The sequence below is a fragment of the Bos javanicus genome, chromosome 2 (genome assembly GCF_032452875.1).
Source record: "Bos javanicus breed banteng chromosome 2, ARS-OSU_banteng_1.0, whole genome shotgun sequence".
Taxonomy (NCBI): Eukaryota; Metazoa; Chordata; class Mammalia; order Artiodactyla; family Bovidae; genus Bos; species Bos javanicus.
In genome coordinates, this window is record NC_083869.1 from 127,263,220 (window position 1) to 127,285,011 (window position 21,792).

At 48.7% G+C, this 21,792-nt stretch overlaps 1 protein-coding gene across 2 annotated transcripts in view; it reads right to left on the reverse strand.

The window, feature by feature from the left end:
• The window catches only part of MAN1C1 (mannosidase alpha class 1C member 1), a 151,384-nt gene that overhangs the window by 41,462 nt on the left and 88,130 nt on the right, over window positions 1-21,792 (reverse strand). Inside the window, exon 1 of one of the 2 annotated variants that reach the window (XM_061393081.1) lies at window positions 6,741-6,845. The exons of the other annotated variant lie outside the window; for it this stretch is intronic. Coding sequence (XP_061249065.1) covers window positions 6,741-6,765 — 25 coding nt within the window. The 5' untranslated portion in view covers window positions 6,766-6,845. Of the gene's footprint in view, window positions 1-6,740; window positions 6,846-21,792 lie in introns of those variants that run through there. 2 annotated transcript variants of the gene reach the window in all.

Here is a 21,792-nt window from a genome sequence, read left to right on the forward strand (position 1 = left end):
AAACTACCTGAGGTCTTCTGTGAAAGAGTGAAAAAGGAGAGTGAAAAAGCTGGCTTAAAACTCAACATTCAAAAAACTAAGATGATGGTATCTGGTCCCATTGTTCCATGGCAAATAGATGGAGAAACAATGGAAACAGTGACAGACTTTATTTTCTTGGGCTCCAAAATCACTGCAGATGGTGACTTCAGACATGAAATTAAAAGACCCTTGCTCCTTGGAAGAAAAGCTATGACCAACCTAGACAGCATATTAAAAAGCAGAGATATTACTTTGCTGACAAAGGTCTGTCTAGTCAAAGCTATTGCTTTTCCAGTAGTCATGTATGGATGTCAGAGTTGGACTATAAAGAAAGCTGAGCACCAAAGAACTGATGCTTTTGAACTGTGGTGTTGGAGAAGACTCCAAGGAGATCCAGCCAGTTCACCCTAAAGGAAATCAGTCCTGAATATTCATTGGAAGGACTGATGCTGAAGCTGAAACTCCAATCCTTTGGCCACCTGATGCGAAGAACTAACTCATTAGACAAGACCCTGATTTTGCAAAAGATTGAAGGCAGGAGGAGAAGGAGACAACAGAAGATGAGGTGGTTGGATGGACATGAGTTTGAGTAAACTCCAAGAGTTGGTGATGGACAGGGAAGCCTGGGGTGCTGCAGTCCATGGGGTCACAAAGAGTCGGACATGGCTGAGCGACTGAACGGAACTGAGGTCTTCTGGCTGCATAAAATATTTTAGGGATGAGGACTTCCCCATTTTTATCAGGTCTGGGTTATTTGTTTTCCTCCGGGAGGAATTTTTTCCTTGAAGCTTTCCATAATGATTAGTTCCTGGATTACATAAAGTTGTGTTCAGGGGCTGAGTATTTCCAGGAAAAGGTTTCTTGGTGCCTCCGGAAGGACTAAAGATATTTTTAAGGAAATATTCTTGGAATCCAACAGAATGTTCTTACGAGAAGCTGATTAATAAAAGGTGATCAGATCTGACTGTATCACTGCCCTTTTAAAAAGCTCTCAAAGCCTCCTGTTCTCTAAGTTCAAAGTCCTGGGCACAGTGTGCAGGGTGCCTGTGGTCCAGGCTTGGCACCCTCCCTAGTCTCACCTCCCTTTTGCTCTCTTTGCACGTGATGCTCGGCCCAGAGCAGACCACTAGCAGCTCCCCAAACACCCTGCAGTGTCTGCTGATGCGAGCACTGTCTTTTCTCAGGATGTTCCAGAACCACGAAGCAGAGCTGACCGCCCCCTCCTTTGCAAGCCCAACTCGCTCTGCAGCAGGCGCCTCCGTCACAGCACGGTCCACCCTGCATCTGACATCTTTGCCCGTGAATCATCTCTGCCCATGAATCATCTTTGCCCGTGAATCCTGGAGGGCAGTGGCTGGGTCTGACTCTTCCCAGGAGCCCCAGCATCCATCCTTAGGCCAGGCACCAAGAAGGCAAGAACAAATGGCTGCTGCATGAATAAATGGCTGGTGGCAATACCCACAGCACTTTCTTAGGGATTTCCAAACATTTCACAAGCTCTTTCGGCCTCAGAGAAAACACAGTGCTCATAGCAGCAGCCAGTTATCCAAGGAAAGCACTGTCAGAGGGACATGATGGGCAGCTGCTGACATTAGGGCCCTGGTGGAACTAATGGCTTCCTGCATCCTTCCCAAACACATGCCACGCTTTGCAGCCACAGCCGGCTGGAGAATGCTTGCTGTGGCTGACCGCCGGATGACGTTTACTGCGACGAATGGCCAGACACGGTTCACTGAAGCAGCCTGCTGGACAGGGTTCCTTATTGGAAAACAGGGTGTGTTTAAAAATGTTAATGTTTCGTTTGTTTTTAAATAAGAGCTGGGGGTGCAGGCTGACCTGGAAACTGGCATTCAGACAATTCCCTGCAACAGTGCTGTGTAACAAGCTCTGAACTGCCTTCATCTCAGAACACCTCAAAGAGAAGAAAGGCAGATGGAGAAGCTGGAACTCAGGGCGCTCACAGCTGTAACCAGACTTTTCAGACCACGTGACTTTACAGACTTGGTTTTAACCCAGCTTCATCCTTTCCCAGCTGTGTGATCATGGGCAACTGACTTAACCTCCCTGGGGCTCAGAAAAAATGGGACAATGGGGCCTCCTTTTGAGGACAGAGTGGCCAGTTGAGATGGATGTATACCAGAGCACTCAGCAGGCGCTCAGTACCAGAGAATCTGATACCCCCAGCACACAGTAGGTGCTCTGTGCACAGGGCTGTTATCATAAGGCTCAGTTCTGGCAGAGGAAGGCATACCCTTGGCCCAGCAGGAAAGGATGGCACAGCCTACGTGCCAAGCAGGCAGGAGCTGCGGGCTCTCAGGAAGGCAGGACCAAGCTGGCCAGGCACTCTGGCATTTTTAACACACTTCTTGGCAAAAGCCGGAGTCCTGGCTGCTCACCCCAAGACACCTTAAACCCAACCGCTGCTCTGTGTAGCTCCTGAGGGCAGACCCAGAGTCCCTCCATGGTCTGGCTTCCCCCTGCAAATTAGACGATTGCTCAGTACTGTCCCTTCACCTCCATGGGAAGGGTAAACATCCTTATTCCATCAGCCTTGGTCTTATCCATGTAACCTTTTTTGGCATCATGGTGGGAAGGGAATTAAAATCGGCTCTGACTTTAGGCTTGGCCCTGAGACTTGCCAGTGGGATTAGTGGACATGACTTGAACAGAGGTTTGAAATAAGCTAGCATGGGAGGATTTGCCCTCCTGCGTGCCCACCTTTCACCAGGAGAAGAACAAGTCTCAAACAGTCACTGGTCCATGAAGGATGACAGATGGATGGAGCAGACCTGAGCCAGCTGAGCGCAGCCTAGATAAACCAAACCCCAGCCTATTTGCAGCCACGTGAACAAAAAATAAATGCTGGCTGTTGTCTGCCACTCACTGTGGAGTAATTTTTTACATGGCATTATTTTGGAAATAGATGACTGATATAACGCCCTTTCAGTCCTATTTCTTAATAGTCTTGGCATGTTTTCTGTACTCTAGCTAGACTACAGACTCTATGAGGTCCACCTTTTCTTACCTTCCAGACCTTTATTCTGTCTGCTTGGACGTGCCTCCTCTAACCCAAAGTGTCTCCACAGATGGCCAAATCCAATGTCTACTTTAAGTCCTAGAGAAAATGCTGCTTCCTACATGAAGACATCCCTGATTGCCCCCACCTGGACCTGAGGTCATCCTCCTCTGAATTTTTATTAAGTCATCCTCCTCTGAATTTTTATTAAAAGAACTGCTTTTCAGCTTTCATTACAGAAATCTGTGTCCTTTTCTCAAGTCCCTCCCAGGCAGTGAGTGTCTTCAGGGCAGAATCTAAGCCTGTTTAACTGAAGCTGGCACAGGCCCTGGAGAGTAAAGGTGTCACTGAGATCTCCTGAATGATGCCCTCCACCCACTGCCTCCCATCTGGATGATGAAGACTCTGGAGAGCCAGGGCCCCTACCAGAGGCTGTTCCTAACATGGTGGCAGGTGTGGAGGGGGTTGGATGGGGAGGGCAGACCCCAAGTCCATGAATCTCTGAAATCCTGGCCCAGGGAGGACACCCAACTGAAGTTCACTTGTGGGATGTGGGATTCTCCTAAATGCCAACCACAGAGGTTAACGAGAACAGCTGTAGACAGCGCTCCGTGCTGGGCACAGCCTTATATGTTTACACACATCTTTTTTAAGCCTTGTGAAAACTCTATCATTGTCCCTCTTTTACAGGTAAAGATGGAAACTTCAAGAATTAAGTCACTTGCCCCAGGTTCATTCATTTACCCGAAAACACACTGTGGAGTCAGGCTGGGCCTGGTGCTGAGCACAGTGGGGAGTGGACAGTCCCGGTCCCCACCCTCAAGGCGCTGAAGGTCTGGTTGGGGAGAAAGACACCAGCCAGGTATCACACGATGGCACCGAGTTACAAAGGACCGCGTGCGGTAGAGGGAAAGCGAACAGGGGCATGGCCAAGCCTTTGAGTTGAGGCCTGAAGGAGGCACGGGAGGGAAGAGGGGGTCAGGGCAGGCCAGACAGATACACAGCAAGTAGAACGGAGCGGGGAAGTCTTGGTCTGCTTGTGCAGCAGAGAGCAGGTGTGGGTTGGGTTGGTGAGAAAGAGGGAACATAGTGGGTGGTGAGGGGTGGTGGGCCGGACCACACAGGGCCTTGGGGGCTCAGGAAGCTTCGTGTGGATGGCTTAGGGACCCCAGCTGCCTGGTGTTTTAAAGCGACACATAAGCGGTTGTGTGAAGAGTGTCCTTGAGGGGGACCCAGTGGAGACTCCAGGTAGAATAATCCCGGGAGCGGCCCATCTTGGCTGGGGAGTGCCCTCTAGTCACTTAGGGTGAGTAGGAGGGAGGCAGGGAGCACCTGGGCCTGTGCTTTGAGATCCCCTGAAGGCAGCTGGAGACACCCTCCAGCTGGTGGGAGGCTATTTATCAGTCCAGGGTAAGGAGAATTAACCAAGAGCACACGGCAACATCAGCCCGTCACCTCACTTCAGCCCCGTTGAGGGGAGCCCTTAGCTGCCCTCTGAAAGTGCCAGGGCCTCCCAGGCCCATGGACGCAAGGTCACAATGTCATCTTGTATATACATGGTGGGCACACAGAGCTACGCACTGACCGTGGCAAACACAGCCTGCAGGCCAGAACCAAGAGGCACAGATGCAAGGCTGTGATAACAAGATGAACGACGCCTCCCGGAAAGGGGAGAAGCAAGGAGATCAGAGAGGCCCCATTCACCCCAAGAAGCATAAAGAGGCGGCAGAGGCAGTGCCGGGAGAGCCTGGCACAGAGCTGTGCCCCGGCCGAAGGCCCCTCCCGTCGCTTGGACGGCTGAGCTGCAGGGGACGGGCCAAGCCCTGGAGCCCCACTCACTAGCTGCCTCAGTTTCCTCATCTGTACAATGGAGCAACCACACCTCCACCCTGCAGAACCACCCTGAGGGTCAGAGATCATACCACTTCCTGTCCACGGCCAGCCTCGACTGAACCTGTGTGGAGGCAGATGCGGGCACTCTTTAAACAGCCTCCCAACAACCCTCTGAGGAGGGTGCAATTGTGTCGCTCTTTATCAAGTGGGGAAACTGAGGCTGAGACAGGTCATGGAAGGTTCCCAAGGTTGATGAATGGGGAGCCAGGATTCAACTCAGTCTGTCTGCCTCAGAGACTCTGCATTTCATTGGTGGGTCATCTTGCTTCTGTGCAATTTCTGGAAACTTGGCCAGGTTCAGAGGGCCTGAGAGGGTCCCAGAGAGGTGCCCACAGCCACAAGACCCCCAGGCCAACTCCTCAGGGCGTGGCGGCACCTGCCACCTGTGGGAGGGAGCAGTGCCTGTGTGAAAGCAGCTGGTACCTCCCGGTAGAAGTCCTGCCTTGATGCGCAGACAAGCCTCCACAAAGCCTTCCCAGATGTCCTCGAGGTAGTGATGCTTTCTCCCTGCACCATTCTGGGTCCCACTGCTGATCACCTGGCCAGGCCAACTCTGGGAGTGTCCCTGCTGGTCTGTCTCTCTAACAAGCAGGAGCCTGGAAGGCAGAGATCCTGCCATATTCATCTTGAGACCATCTACGATGGCTTCCCTGGTGGCTCAGATGGTAAAGAATCTGCCTGCAATGCAGGAGACCTGGTATCAATCCCTGGGTTGGGAAGATTCCCTGGAGAAGGAAATGGCAACCCACTCCAGTATTCTTGCCTGGAGAATCCCATGGACAGAGGCTACAGTCCATGAGGTCACAAAGAGTCAGACATGACTGAGCGACTAACACACACACACACACACTCACACACACACACTCACACTCACACTCTCACACCAGGTGTGCGCAGTAGGGTCTGAGTCAACATAAACAGAATTAACCTGGAGAGAGAACTGAGGAGCCCAGCAGGCAGGGGCAGAGGCCAGACCAGCTGGCCCTCTTCCCATCAGGTCCATGATGGCCCCCCCTGATTCACCCTCAGCATCCAGGGAAGAGGAGGGGGCCGGCTCCCCCTCCTCCACAGATACCTGAGACCTTCCCTTTCCTTAATCCATAGACCCCTTTCAGAATCTGCTAGAAGCCACCCCAACCCCTCCCCTTTACTAAATGGACATTTGTATGCATTTTACACAGAAAGTAGCACAGGCTTCCCACTGGCAGACCTATCTGGGTTGACCACCTAAGTGAGATGGGGGACCCTCTGGGCAGATTTTCATTTCCTACAAAGATGAGGTGAGGAATTTATTTTGGAGTCAGGGAGATGTAGAAACAAATCCTACCTTACTATTTCTAGCTGTGTGATCTCTGGTTAGCTGGTTTACCCACATAAACCTTAACATCCTCTTCTGTGAAATGGGGATAATGTCAGGTAATGCACATTATTAGAAAGAGTGCATTAATAGGTGGACAGGGAAGTTTGTTTTTCCTTTAAATAAGAAATAAGAAAATCAGCTGCAGTAATTGCCTCTGAATCACCTTTCACTTGATTTTATTTGATTTCTTTTAATAGGCAACAGTAATAATGGAAAAAGCATAGGCTTCTAGTCAAAATGTTTGAGCCTTGGCTCTGTGTATTACCAGCTATGTGACCACAACCAGATTCCTTAACCTCTCTGAGCCACGAGTCTGCATTTATCAAAAGGGACTAATAACATCCCCCTTGAAAATGTGGGTGGCTTGATGTGGCACAGAGTCTGGTAGAAAGAGGGAGCAGGAGGGGAAGGGTCCGTGCATGAATGAAACAGGGAGAGCTCCTCACCCACCTGCCCATGTGTACCCACTTCTCATTCCTGGTGCGACAGCCCTGAGCACGCTTCCTGGGTGAGAACTGCTTCTGTTTTAGATCTGGAGCCCAACGCAATTCACAAATGCAGCAGACGTGCCGTGGCCCAGAAGACAACTCCCTCTGCTTCAGAGAAAACACACAGTTCAATTTCCCAAAGATCGAACCTGGGAGCCTTTCAAGGCTTTCCCAGTGAGAGCAGTTCTCGGAATTCTCAGGCGCCACCCTCATGCGACTAAACAATTAAAGCCCAAGTATTTGTCATTCTCAGCAAAGGTTTGCGAGGATGAGTGAGAAAATGAAAAAAAAAAAATCTGATTTCAGCGGCACAGTTTTCAGAAATGTATGGTAATCCATTTTTGTCAATCCACGGAAGGCGCAGCTCAAATCATTAAAAAGCCATCGTACTTAATCATGCATGGAGAAGGCTGGGCTGTGACTCTCAGATCATTTTCAAATGGTTTCAGGTTAACTTTCAAAAACTGACAGGCAAGCAGGCAGGGGATTATGACAGATGATAATCTGAAGAATTTCTGGTCCTGGTTCTCAGAGGATGAGGGATTTATTTGAGAAAAAATTGCCACCCAGACCTCAGCATGATGGCAACGGTGAGGAAGAGTCCAGGATGGATCACCCGTGACCTCTGCCCTCAGGGAGTCTGCAGCTGCCTTCTCAGAAAGACAGCAAGTTCAGAGCAAACTATTAAGTAAGCAAATAATTGTGATGCATTCTGACAGGGGCTAATAAAAGGCGGAAGTTGATCCAGTGGTTAAGTCGCAGCTGTGAGTGTACAGACCTGGGTTTGGGATTCGTCTTTGCCACCCATTCTGTGACCTCACGCAGGTTCCTGAACCTCTCAGTCTTGGGTTCCTCATCTATAAAAAAGGATAGCCAGCTCATAGGCTCAGGAGGTTACGACTGAGCTCATTCCTATAAATCCTTTCACGTGGTGCCTGGTACTGAGCTCTCTGGTCAATGCTGGCAAAGCAGCTAACTCCTAACTAGGAAGCCTCCCAGGTGACCTCTGATTGGGATCAGGAAGGATAAGTGGGAGTCTGCAGGGATGAGGGGTGGAGGAAGGATGTTCCAGGCAGAAGGCACAGCACATGCAAAGGCCCTGAGGTGAGAGGTTGGCCAGGGAGGAGCACAGGGCGTGTGGGGAGCAGGATGAGGGAGGGAGTGCTGCAAGGGAGTCCTCCTATGAAGGTCAGTGACTGCCAGGCTGAGGCGTTCAGGCTTTATTGAAGGCGGGGGCAGCCTTTACGACCTCAGAGGGTCAGGGACATCCTGTGTTTTCTTCCAGGTCTTACTGCGTGTTGGTTACTTGTTGAATTCTCAGGGATCGCCTCTCATCAAACTCGATCCAGGCCTTTGTGTAAGAAAAACACCCTCTATTAGGCCCAGTAGTGGTCATGCTTCCCCTCCTCAGGGCAGAGCCGTTGGGGGGGAACCACCATCCAGTCAGACACTGCGCTTCCCACTTTTCCCACCTCCCTTATCTTTAGGTGGGGCCCTCTGACCCAGTTCTGGCCAGTGGAATATGGGTGTAAGTTACATACAGACTGAGCCCTGGTCCGTGAAACCTGCTGTGGGATCCTCCGAGGCTGAGGTGACCTTGGGAGTCACAATCTGAAGATGACGGAGCCTCTGTTACCCTGTCCCTGAGGGACCGTGATGGGTGGGGCTCCCTCCTCCTGCCATTTGACTTTACACAAGCAAGAAATAAATGTCTGTTCCCAATCCATACAATAATCTCTGGGTTTATCTGTTACAGCAGCTCGCATTACCTTAAATAAATACACCCATTACAGCATGACTGTGGGCATGTTATTTTGCCTCTCTGAGCCTCAGTTTCTCTAATGCGGAGTGTCATGAAGGGCTAATAAGATGAGATGTGAGGGAACACATTGCTGGTGTTGTGGCTTCAAATCTCTCCGAGAGCTTGCAGGGGAGGGCACTTTGTAGGACTCCTGCTGCGGCAGGGGGAGTGCACGCAGCTAAGGGCTTGGAGATGCTCCGGGCAAGGGGTCCAGATCCAGCAGCAGATCCTGACCTGGACTGGAGACCCTCACTCCGGGCTTTAGTTCTGCCCCTTGGCAGAACTCCCCAATATGGCTGAGGGAGGGGGCTGGGGCCTGGCTCTGTCTCTTGGCTTCTGCTCCCCTGGGAAGCAGTCAGCCCAGCCTCCCTGATGATAACTTGTTCCAGCCTCTCACAACTCATTAGCAGGAAATTGCATGCCCTGCCAGGAAGATGCACGTCTGATTTTTCAGACATGTCAGGTAGACACTGTTATCAAAACCTTGTCATGTCTCTGCACAGCCCCGCATCCTTCTCTGAGGTCCTCCTGGCAGGCTCTGTGCTCAGGGCACATGCTTGCTATCTTGGGAGATTGAAGAGCCTTATTCAGTTGAGGATTCCACCAGCCAGCTTGCAAGGAGCAGGGGCTCGGGACGGAAGCCCGTGTCGGTGGCCGAGGCTCACACTCCACCCTGCCTCTAAGCCATCCTGCACCCCCAGCCCAGGACTGATGCTGAGACCCGCAGAGGAGACAGAAGAAAGGCCTGAGTGGTCTGTGATGTGCTGAGCTGGATCCGGCCAGAGACAACTTTAACAGGATCCCGGTCATTACGTGTCCTTTTGCGGACTGGGTTTCCTCTCCCATGGACTGGAAGTAGGGATGGAGAATGCCCCACCCCCAGCCTCTGGAGCCCGAAGTCGGGGCAGGGCCACCTCATCCTGTACACATGGCCCCATGGCCCCATGCTTAGGTGGGTGGGTGCAGACATTGACCTTCTCCACCTTCTGTGCCCTCACCTTTGCCCGCTGCCCACTGGCCAGCGCTAGTGGAAGGCATGTGAAGAGCTCTCAGATCACCTGATGGAGTAAAGACCATCAACACCCTGGACTCGGCTCTAAGGAGAGACAGAGAAGAAGCAATGACAAGGACAAAGTGCATCCATCTCCACAGTCTTTTCACACAATAATGAACCTGTCTGAGCCTTATATCCTCTCTGAGAAATACCATTACCCTTATTCCACTGAGGAGGAAACTGAAGCTCACAGAGATTCAATGACTGGTGCTCAAGGTAACCCAGCTAACGCACCAGGCAGTAATCTGAGCTGCACCCTGTGAACATCTCATAATAACCACAGTCACTTGCTTAGAAGGTCCTACATACCAAGTCCTAGACCAAGCATTTGGTCAGTTCTCCAGCTGACGTCATATGATCTCCATTTCCAGGTGATCTATGGAGGCTCAGAGAGGTTAAGCAACTTGTCCAAGGTCACACAGCAAGCAAGCAGTAACCACAGTCTTAATGGCTATGGTGGTGCTCTCTCCCTATACCAGCTGGCTCACCAGCGAGAAGGGTTCCACCTGGGGAGGGCAGCAAAAGAGGGAGGCTACCAGATCCTACCAGGCTAAAAAGCAGCAGACAAAATTGCACACATGCTGATCACCACTCCATTAAAACCCCGAGGGGGCATGGATTGGATAGGGTGGGATCTGGTAGACAGTTGGGTGGCTGTCTCAGAGTGAAGCAGGGCCTGGCAACTTCTGTTAGCTCACGGTCTCCCTTAGCTGAGTTTTCCTTGTAAGGATGGCTGAGGGTCAAAGTGAAGAGGGGCTAGGTGGACACAGGTGTGGTGGCTCCTCGGCTCCTTGGCCCCGGCAGCAGGGGGTCCTCCCTCCCTCTCCCAGGTGCAGGAGCCACCTGGCCAGGTAACCTCTCCACCTCACCGCATGCCAGACAGCCTTCAGTCTCAGGCAGAGATCCCAGCAAACCAGCGCCCACTGCGCTGAGCATGTGGAGCTTTTGAAACAGCCAGACTTGCAGAAGAGGGGCCGAGCAGCTGCGACAGCCCAGGCAGTGCGTGTCTGTGGTCCCCCATCCCGGAGGCCAAGGCCAACGAGCTGGTCTCCAATTACCTTCGAAGAGGCCCTCCGTGATGTAGCCTCTGCCCTCTGGGCAGCTCATTACCCACCTCTCCTTTCATGCTCCAGTCACTCTCAGGGCAGCACACAGGACTGCCAAACCTCCTCCCAGGCTGTCCTTTCCGCCCAGAATGCCCCTCACCTCCGCCTGCCTATTCTGCAGCTCTGGAACACAGCTCTGTTGTTCTCAGTTGCCCTGAATCCACCCTCCAGCTTTCAGACTGCTACACATCTTAAACTTCTGTTCAAGCAAACACTTCAGGAGAATCCTTCCAGAACTCCTGCTGGAAGGCAAGGTGGGGTGGAGAAGGAGGGTGGGGAAGGGGAGAGGGCTCCCGAAAGGGGAGGGGAGGTGGCCCGAGGGTACCTGGCACACCCGTGCGCTGCCGACTCTGCTGCAGCCTAGCTGTAAGCTGCCTCTGCAACAGCTCCTGGGCTCTCACGCTGCTGTGCCTTTGCATGTGCTGTACCCTCCACCCAGAAGGGAATTCTACTCTTCTCTATCCGAGCAGCCCCAGCTCCTGTCTCAGGGCCCAGCTGGATACTACACACTCTGCCATGCTACAGAAGTAGGCTCCTTCCTCTCTATTTTCTGCACTGCGTATGTCACAATGACATGTGGGTCCTTTCCTCGAGGAGAACTCTTTAGGGATAAGGGACTTGGCCAACTCATCTTTGCATCTCTTTTATCAGCCCAGAATTGGCCTGGAAATGTCTCATGAGTGAACGAATGAACCTCCTTCTCTAAGACCTCAAGAGGCCTAATTCCCCTCTTCCTGCTGGGCCTTCTTCTCCAGTCATGAGAGGAACAAACTGCCCTTTGTCTTCATACCACGTTGGTATTGACCAGAGTTGGGTTTTAATGGCGCTTTGACAAAAGGCAGCACCCACGTTCATTTTCCTTGGCTAATTACATTTCCCAATTGAAATGCTTATCTCTGGGCTGATGTTAAAGACATAATCAGTTTCCAGAATGGATTCAAAGGAGGTGAGAAGCAAGAAAATAATTAAGCTAACTTCTGATTTAATCAAATAATTAACTAGATTAAATCGGCTGTTTGTGATCTACAGCCCAGCCCAAGCCTGGGGAGTGCATTTCTCTATCGGAGAGATTATTTCTGATTGTTTTAGAGATGGAGAACCTTTCTTCTGAGTAGTATGTAAAGGACTGACTCCTTCAACCGAATGCAAAATCAGAGTGGCAGGACCCCAGCTTCCTGGTTTAGGTAAAGTATTCTGGGTTTAGGGAAAGAAAGCTTCAAGCAGGGAGGGGTGCTCTGTTTCAGAACCATACCTGGACACTCGTGGCACAAGGGTTGCATTGCTGGCCTTAGTTTATCCATGCCCTCTGCCCTCTGAGCAGGCTTTCCTGCCCTGTCCTCTTATTCGGCACGCAGGCATGTGGCTAACTTTAGCCAGTGATAGCCAATGTGATGTAGGCAGAGGCTTGAAGAAACACTTGCATGGCCATCACTGTGTGAACATTCTGGGACTAGACCCTGAAAAGGAAAGACATGTGGAGCAGAGCTGAGTTGACCAGTTGTCCCAGCCAAGGGTTTCCTAGGATAGTTCACAGTCAGCTGTCCTACTTGAGATCAGCAGAGTCACTTAGCTGACCCAATCTGGAGCTGCTAAACCCTGAAGGCTCCCAGGCTAAATGAAAGCTTAGTGTTACATACCAGTGAGGTCTGTGAGTGTGTGTTATGCAGTGTCATTGGAGGGCTAGATTATCCCTCAGCCTGGGATGATCTCTTCTCCAGCCCCAACCTTTAGAAGGTCCTCTCTACCCTCAGTTCAGCATCATTTAGAACCCTGGTAGGTGACCAGTAAATATTGGGTTGGGCAAAAAGTTCATTCAGTTAGTGAATACACTGTTCAATTAAGTTCTTGGTGAAAATGAAAAATGTCTTTTATTTTTACTTTAAACTGAATGAACTTTTTGGCAGACCCAATATTTACACAAAAACTCATCTGATCTTTACAAAGGCTCCTGGGTGGTTGTCAGGACAGGGATCATTTGCCCCATTTTATAGATGACGGTGTGAAGGCTCCAAGCAATTATAAGAGCAAGGGATTATGGTTACGGAGAGTGGGTTGGATGAATACATTAGCCTCTATTTCTATCCCTACCCTGAAACTCCACTAAAACAACAGTATAAATTTTTTTTTTTAAAGATATCAATTTAGAAGGACAAAACAGAGGAGAGGCAACAGCAACAATCTTGGCCTCTGCTAAAGAGAGAGATGTGTAACACTGAATTAGCAAAGCCGGGAAAGCAGAATCTATGCCAAGATGCTGAAAGCACATGCATCAGGTCTATACCAGAGACCCTCACAGGGTCTGGAATTGGTGGCAAGACCAGGCATCTCTGGAAGGATTTATCGACAGTCATCTTAAAAGGCACTAAGACCCCTTTTCTCCTACATCTACCCAGCCAAGAAAACGTCTCCTTCTCATCCCAGCAGAAAACTAGGGGTTGAGTCTTGAGAGGTGGTAAGCTAGAGGGTCTCTGGACTGTGGGAGACCTGGCAGAGGTGGGGACACCATCCTGAGAGCATGGGGGCTTGGGACTGCCCCACTTTGTCCCCTAGCCCTTCTGCCTGCCTGGTTCTCAGCAAACAGAAGCCCAGAGTCCACTCTCAGAGAGGAGAATGGAAACATCTCAGCGGACGCTGAGCAGCCACAGAAGGCAAAGACCTCTATCTAGAGTTCCCTGTTGCCTCACGCTGCAGTGAGGTATCAGCCAACAAAACCCACTCACCACATCGGAGCCCCAACCACCTTCTTTCCTGGCCCCCATTTAACACGCACACAGCCAAGGGTACCTAAACATTTTAGGGAAAACTCACATGTGCAATAGACATACATACACTCAAATGAACAGGAAAAGTATATTTAGAGGACACAGACTCTGCAGGAAGGAGGAAACTACAAAAAAAGAAAAATCATATCCTCAGAGAGACAAAAGGAAATGTTGCACCCATGAGATAAGAACAGGATGCTCGAAAAAGAACATTCACAAAGCAAAACAACTCTTGGAAATTAACACATAGTCTGACCGAAGAAATAAAACCCTACAGAAGAGTTGGATGATAAACTTGAGGAAATTTCCCAGAGTAGAACCAAAGAGAGACTAGGATGGGGAACAACTGGAAGTCTCAAACACTGCTGGTGGGGATGAAAAAAGGTACATTCACTTTGAGAAAAACAGCTTGGCAGCTCCTTACAAAGTTAACCATACACTTAATACATGACCCAACAGTTCCACTCCTGGGTATACACACATCTACACAAAAACTTGTACATGATATGCAAAACAGCATTATTTGTAATATCCCCAAATTGGAAACAACCCAAATATTCATCAATTGGTGAATGGAAAGAACCAACTATGGAATAGTCATACAATGGAACACTGCTGCTGCTGCTGCTGCTGCTAAGTCGCTTCAGTCGTGTCCGACTCCGTGCGACCCCATAGACGGCAGCCCACCAGGCTCTCCCGTCCCTGGGATTCTCCAGGCAAGAACACTGGAGTGGGTTGCCATTTCCTTCTCCAATACATGAAGTGAAAAGGGAAAGTGAAGTCACTCAGTCATGTCCGACTCTTAGCGACCCCATGGAATGCAGGCTACCAGGCTCCTCCGTCCATGGGATTTTCCAGGCAAGAGTAGTGGAGTGGGTTGCCAGTGCCTTCTCCACAATGGAATACTACTCAGCAATAAAGAAATGCAAACCGCTATACATACAACAATGTGGAAGAACCTTAAAAACATAACATGAAGTCAAAGAACATGACACAAGACTACACACTCTATGGTTCTATTTATAAGAGACTCTAGAAGGTTCACACTAAACTAGAGTGACAGGAAGCAGATCAGTGATTGTCTGGGCCAGAAGTTGAAGGAGGGGCATGAGAGAACTTTCAGAGGACAAAATATTCTGTACCGTGATTTTCAGTTCGGTTCAGTTTAGTTGCTCAGTAGTGCCCAACTCTTTGTGACCCCATGGACTGCAACATGCCAGGCCTCCCTGTCCATCACCAACTCCTGGAGCTTGCTTAAACTCATGTCCATTGAGTCGGTGATGCCATCCAACCATCTCGTCCTCTGTTGTCCCCTTCTCCTGCCTTCAGTCTTTCCCAGCACCAGGGTCTTTTCCAATGCATCAGTTCTTTGCATCAGGTGGCCAAAGTATTGGAGCTACAGCTTCAGCATCAGTCGTTCCAATAAATATTCAGGACTGATTTCCTTTAGGATGGAATGGTTGAGGATCGTCATTTTGGTGATGGTTAAAAGCACTTCTCAAGATGCATTGAATTTTGAGAATTTTTCTTATTCTCTTATAAATAGAATCATAGAGTGCATACTCTTGTGTCATGTTCTTTCACTTAACAGTTTAATTTTTAAGTACACTTAAAACTGGGTGTATTTTATTGTAAAAAATTATACATCAATATAGTTGATTTGAAAGTAAAAAAAGAGAGTTACTGATTCAATTGGGGTTTAAATCAAGGAGATTTCATGGAGAAGGCAGAGTATAAGCTTGGTTTTTTTAAAAGTGAACTTGAGAGACATATGGAAGAAAAGAGGAGTGACCTGTCAAGGAGAGCAAATCGTGTAGGTATGGCTGAAACAGCTGCTGCTGCTAAGTCGCTTCAGTTGTGTCCGACTCTGTGCGACCCCATAGACGGCAGCCCACCAGGCTCCCCCGTCCCTGGGACTCTCCAGGCAAGAACACTGGAGTGGGCTGCCATTTCCCTCTCCAATGCATGAAAGTGAAAAGTGAAAGTGAAGTCGCTCAGTCGTGTCCGACTCCTCAAGACCCCATGGACTGCAGCCTACTGAAATTGCTAGTGCTCCCCTGAAGTGCATTCTCCCCTAATGTCTATAGAAACAGAAACCGCATCTTTATCTGAGCACATGGCCATAAGAATAAAGACCACGTTCCCCAGCCTCCCTTGCACCCAGGTGTAGGCATGCACACAAGTTCCAACTTGTATTGTAACTTGGGGATATAAGTGGAAGTAACTTGGGGATGTAAGTAGAAGCGGGGTGTGCAACTTCTGGAGAGTATGTTTCAAGTGAAGGGACGTTCCGTCTCTCCCCCCTTTTCTCTTACTGCTGGCTGAGATGTGGACATGATGACCAGAGCCAGAGCAGCTACCCTGGAAAACACTGGACTGAATGCTCGTGTGTCTCCAAAATTCATGTCAAAACCCTAACGCTCAAGGTGATGGCATTTGGAGATGAGGCTTTCAGGAAGTAATTAGGGTTCGATGAGGTCATGAGGGTGGAACTGTCTGGTGGGATTAGAGCTCCTATAGAGAGCTTGTGCATTCTCTCTCTCCCCTACCAACCCTCTCTTGCTCCTGTTCCTGCTCCGTAAGTCCACACAGAAGTCATTTGAGATGTAAGCACACAGCAAGATGGTGGCTGCCTACAAACCAAGAGAAGATGCCTCAGAATGAAACCCACCTTGGCAGCACTGTGATCCTGGACTTCCCAGCCTCCAGAGCATTGAGAAATAAGTTTCTGTTGCTTAAGCCATCCGGCCCGTGGTATTTTGTTTCAGCACCTCGAGTAGACTAATACACACAAGACAGACTATGTGTTTGCTTCCTGAGGACAGGCCCGAGCCCCCCTCAACACCCCCATAACCCTTGCACCTAGCTGCAGAAGACTTGTTGTGGGATCTCAGGTATTTGCTGAAGCAAAGAATGAAAGGTTGATGTTGCAGAAACCTGAGGTTTCACAGCCAGAATCTGCCCATCTTTTTGGTTAACAGGTCCCCAAGTTGCTTTCAAGGGTGCCTCCTCTTCTCTCTCACTCCTAGTTCATGTCCTTCTTCATGGAGTGGGACTGTCTAGACCCCCAGCAATGGGAATGAGTGATCTAGACCCCAACCCATACCTTTCATCTCTTTGGACCTAAGGATATGTTAGGGACAGACAGAGCCATGGGCCCCATTAAAGCTTGTTAGAGCTAATCTTGGGACTTCAAATGAACAATCAAAAAAGTGGGTCTTTTATACCACACACAAATTCAGTGGATGGAAGATAAAGTAGCTGTAGCCAAATTGCTATCATTAAGGAACAGCCAATCGGAGGCTAAAGCCAACTGAGAGAAAGTAGCACACAGAGACAGAGGGGGAATGGAGCCTTGGTGACTTCATTTGATGCCTGGATCCAGCCGTGCCTGAAGTCCATTCAATCCTAGTGATTTAAACTAAGTGATCTAGTAAATGTCCTTGGGGGTTAAACCAAACGGGCTTCGGTCTTTATCTCTTACAACCCAGAGAGTACATACTGAAAACTGACCTCAAGGGTCAATGTCACCTTCAAAATATGTCATCTTGGGAGCAGTGCTGCCATCTAAAAAGGGGGCCAGGGCACTACCAGGCTGTTGCATGAACTCTACTTCCTCTCAAGCATAGCTGACTCCGAGAACCCCAACAAGGCCTTGTTGATTCTACCTGGTATGTGACATTGTAAACCAATCTCACGTTATCAGCATTGCAAAAATCCCCCTATAAAAACACAGGGGTCTAAAATGTTTATCTGGGAATTAGTGGACATTCATCTTCTTTTGGATCGGTATAATTTCCTCCCATTTTTTTTTTTTTACCTGCTTTCTGAGCCACCTCATTTATCTAAGCTTTCAAAAGCTCATGCAAAACACATAATGTACTTCAGCTACAAAAATCAATGCTTGAGGATGTGTTTTTTACCAGAATTGCTACAGAAATTTTTCCTGTTGCTTTTCAGAGCCCTACCAAAATTTTTATTCATGAATAAGAGCCAGAATAGTCTCACTTATAAACAAAGCTTTTCCCTAATTATCAAGTAAAGGGGAAAATGTAATTTTAAAAAATAATTCTTTTTTTTTAAATATGTTTTTGAAGAGGAGGAGATTTATATTAGTTTGGGCTTCAAACAACCCTCCCCTACCCCTCACCCTCACCGAGACTGACTTTAATTAAAGACCATTTACCTTGGGAATGGATTGCTTGCTGCAATTTGTACCAAAGAGACACATTTGTAGACAAATGGATTGCAGTTCTTAGATTTTGCTCAAACGACAAAAGGAGCGATTACATTCCCCCGTCACTTCCTCACTCTGAAGAACTCTATTAAGAGAATAATTTGAACGGTCTCTCTGCTACTCTGCATTTTAAAGTGTGATCTATTTCAATGCCACCAACATTTCCCCCCTTTAAAAATAATGAGTGATATTTAAGGAAAAATGCCAGCTGGGTGTCTATTTGAGGAGGGGCTTGTAGGAAACGTGAAGGTTTACATAACTCCCTCTGAAGCCCCAGCTGCTCGCACGTGCATGGGTAACCTGTAGCTTTGTTCTGTGGCTGCAAATAGCAGACAGAGACAGTCCTAGAGCACAGGAGGAGACTAATCGAATTCCCATGCTCGCTCTGAACACCTTGTTCTATTTTCCGTTTCCTGGCTGCCCAATGCCAGAGGGGTTTCAGTGGGGCTGTCTAACTCTGGAGCCATGGAGTTTAAATGGAACTGTCAGCCCTAAGGCTTCCTGACTCATATGTGGTCTGAAAACAAGCCCCTGGATCTGCTGAAGGAAGCCCAGACTGTATGGAGGTCGCTGGTATTGTATTAAAAGAAGCCCGGGGGTACCTTCTCCATGACCCTATAAACACCTGCGTGCTATGTTATAATGTTCCATGCATCTGTTACCCTAAGGGACTGAGGGTGGGTGCCTTGAAAACAGGGGCTAGTCTACCTCCTCAGGGCTTAGCTCAGTACCTGGCACACAGTGGGGCTCACTAACTGCAGTGAGTGACTAAGAACATGTCCTTTAGGTCTGTCCAGTTGGAGCTGAGCTCAGCACCAACACTGACTGGGTACCTGGGCAATTCATCCCAAATCCAGGAAAGGCCTGTCCAGTCCTTGGCCTGCGATGATGGGAACTAACCTTCCTCCTCTCACTCTGATTCATGCACTATTTGATTTTAGAGATTTTAGAACAGGGAGGAATCTGAGTGTGGTCAACTGCAAAAACATTCCCAGTTCTTAACCCTTCCCTGCACCCTTGTCTTTGGTGATGTGATTTAGCAGATGATTTCAGTCCATCTCCTCACCCCTTTGTCCAGGCTAGCCTTTTAACCTGCTTAGCCAACAGAATATGAAGAAAGTAACGGTGTACCTTCTAAGCCTGGGTCTTAAGACGATATGCATGCTTCCACCTTTCTTTTGGACGTCTGTCACTGTCAAGAGAAGAAGTCCAGGTCCATATGCAGCCAAGTTAGGTAATCCAACCAAGTCCATCCGAGACCAAAGGGCTCCCAAGTGACTTAGCAACTGACTACAGATTCATGAGTTAGCCTAGCCAAGACCCATAGACTGGTGAGAAATAATAAATAGTTTTGTTATAGATCACTAAGTTTCAGGATGGTTTGTTATGCAGCAATAGCTGACTGGTACATGGAGCTCAGCATTCCAAACAAGAGGGCACCCTGAAGCCCAGAAAGGGGAGAGAACTTTCCAAAAACCACGAATGCCAGTGACAAGAATCCATGAATGGGAACCACTCACTCGGCCCTTCCAACTACACCGAACACTGGTCTTTCTTTAAGCACCCATTTCTTTTCACCTTTCTAAGTCATCAGCCCTTGGGTTCTGAACAAAGGGCAGGGGCAGGCACATGAAGATCACCCAGCAGCCATGAAGAGGCCAAGTACATGTTATCAGTTTCCATCTCACTACCTCTGAGGTTCTAGAATCATACTCCCAGGAAGCCATTAGGTTCCCACACATTGTAACCATGTGTACTGAGTGAAAATCAACCACAGTGGCCCTTCCCCAATTCGTAAAAAATTACGGAAATCAATAGGACTTTTAATGTCAAGTCATTTATAAAAGGAACTTAGAACAGCATTTGGCACACAGTAAGTGTTCAATAAATGTAAGTTGTTATTATTGTTAAATTCTCCTCTCATATTTCTTCTTAAACCTCTGGCACCTGCTACCATGTGTCAACCAACAGGCAAAATGCATGGATGACAATACCCACAGCTAACATTTTTTGAGCACCCTGCAGCCCTTCTGCATGTCATGATGTTACTCTTCACCCTTCTTTGAGATACCAACCCCCTTTTACAGATGAGGAAACTGAGGTTCAGGGAGATGAATTCATCCAAGGTTAATAAAGCTAGAAAGTGGCTAGACTCACACCTCAGTTTTCTGACGCAAGCTTGGGGCAGCATAGATCATGACATGATTATTCTTTATTTTCTCTTGTGCTCAGCCTAGAGGAGAGACTGAACAAAAGTACAGAATGAATAAATATATTTCAAGAATTCAAAGACAAAAATGTCTCTCTGCCCCATCCCAAGAAGGGCTGAAAATAAAAAGATTGACAAGGGACTTTCCTTGTGGCCCAGTGGTTAAGACTCCACCTGCCAATGCAGGGGACACAGGTTTGACTCTGGGGTCCAGGAAGATTCCACATGCCATGGGGCAACTAAGCCTGTGTGCCGTAACTACTGAGCCCAAGCTCTAGAGCCCTCTGCCACAACTGCTGAGCACATGGGCTGCGACTACTGAAGCCTGTGGCTCTAGGGCCCATTCTCTGCAACAAGAGAAACCATCAAGATGAGGAGCTCGCACCCCGCAACTAGAGAGTAGCCTTCACTCGCAGCAACTAGAGAAAACTTGCACTCAGCAATGAAGCCCAGTGCAGCAAAAAAAACAAAAACAGAGAAAGAGAGAGATAGACAATGTTAAAGTACTGGTGAGGGTGTGAAGCAACTGGAACTCTCACACACTGTTTCTCCACCACCTCCCCACACTCCCTCCTCCCCCACCAAATCTCAGGCTCTCATACTTGAAACCGAGAGGGCAGGGCAGCAACCATGTCTGATTGACCAACACAGTTAAACGGCCCTCCAGAGCTGTGGTGAAGAGCATGGGCTTCAGATCTGGACGGGTAGGGTGGACAAGAACTATCTGTGAGCCCCTAGAGCATTAAGCTGGATCCAACACTGTTCCTTTCCATGGGACTCACTCATCGCGTCTTCATACTTTATTGAGCACCTACTATGTGCCAACACAGAGACCTTGAGGCTGCTACTGTTATGCTCACAATATAGAAAGGTGGCCCTATTACAGGACTTTGCTAAATTCAACCAGCCTGCTTGATCTTTGGTTACCTCCTCTACATGCTGCATCGGGTCCCTAAGTGTCCTTCCTCTTTGAGAGGAGAAAAAACACCTCTAATCCAAGCCTCTCCATCTTAGAAATAACCAAAGCAGCAGGGATACCATCTATACTGGCCTTTCATTTCTCAACTCAGGAAAACTGTACCCTCCCTGGAACATGGAAGCCTAGGATTTTCTCTGTTCAAGGGTGCTGCAATGGACTGAATGTTTGTGCCTCCCCGAATATCATATGTTGAAATTCTAATGCCCAGCATGATGGTATTAGGAGGTTAGGCCTTTGGGAGGAGGTTTTTAGGTAAAGAGGGTGGAGCCCTCATAAATGGGATTGGAGACTTATAAAAGGGACTCCAGAGAGCTCTCTTGCCCCTTTCACCCTGTGAAGACACGGTGAGAAGACAGTCGTTTATGAACAGGCAGCCAACCCTCAAGGAGACAATTAATCTGCCAGCACCTTGATCGTGGACTTTCCAGCCCCCAGAATCGTGCAAAAGTAAGGTTCGTTCTTTAAGCCACCCACTCTGTAGTAACTTTGTTATAGTTGACCAAGATGGGTGCTATTTTGTGGGGGCAGCATGACCTTGCACCCCACCAGCCCGCCCCTGCTTAGTGCTGCATGACAACTCAGTTCAGCAGGTCCTGGATTCCTGCGTGGCAATGCACACTGGCTATGTCACATCTGGGAAGATCTGTGGATTTCCAAGTTCCTAAGCTCAGGAAAATGCAAGTGTCCAAATTCCAGGTGATGCTGACTGAGTAAGAAATCCATTAGGGACTTTCTCAGATACTTTCCAAGACAGTGGCTCTTTGGTACTGTCTTGGGATTGAACTCCCCACCCCCTAGGTCCTGAGATCACATATACAGTTGTGAACACAACCTAGATGCCCACTGACAGATGAACAGATAAAGAA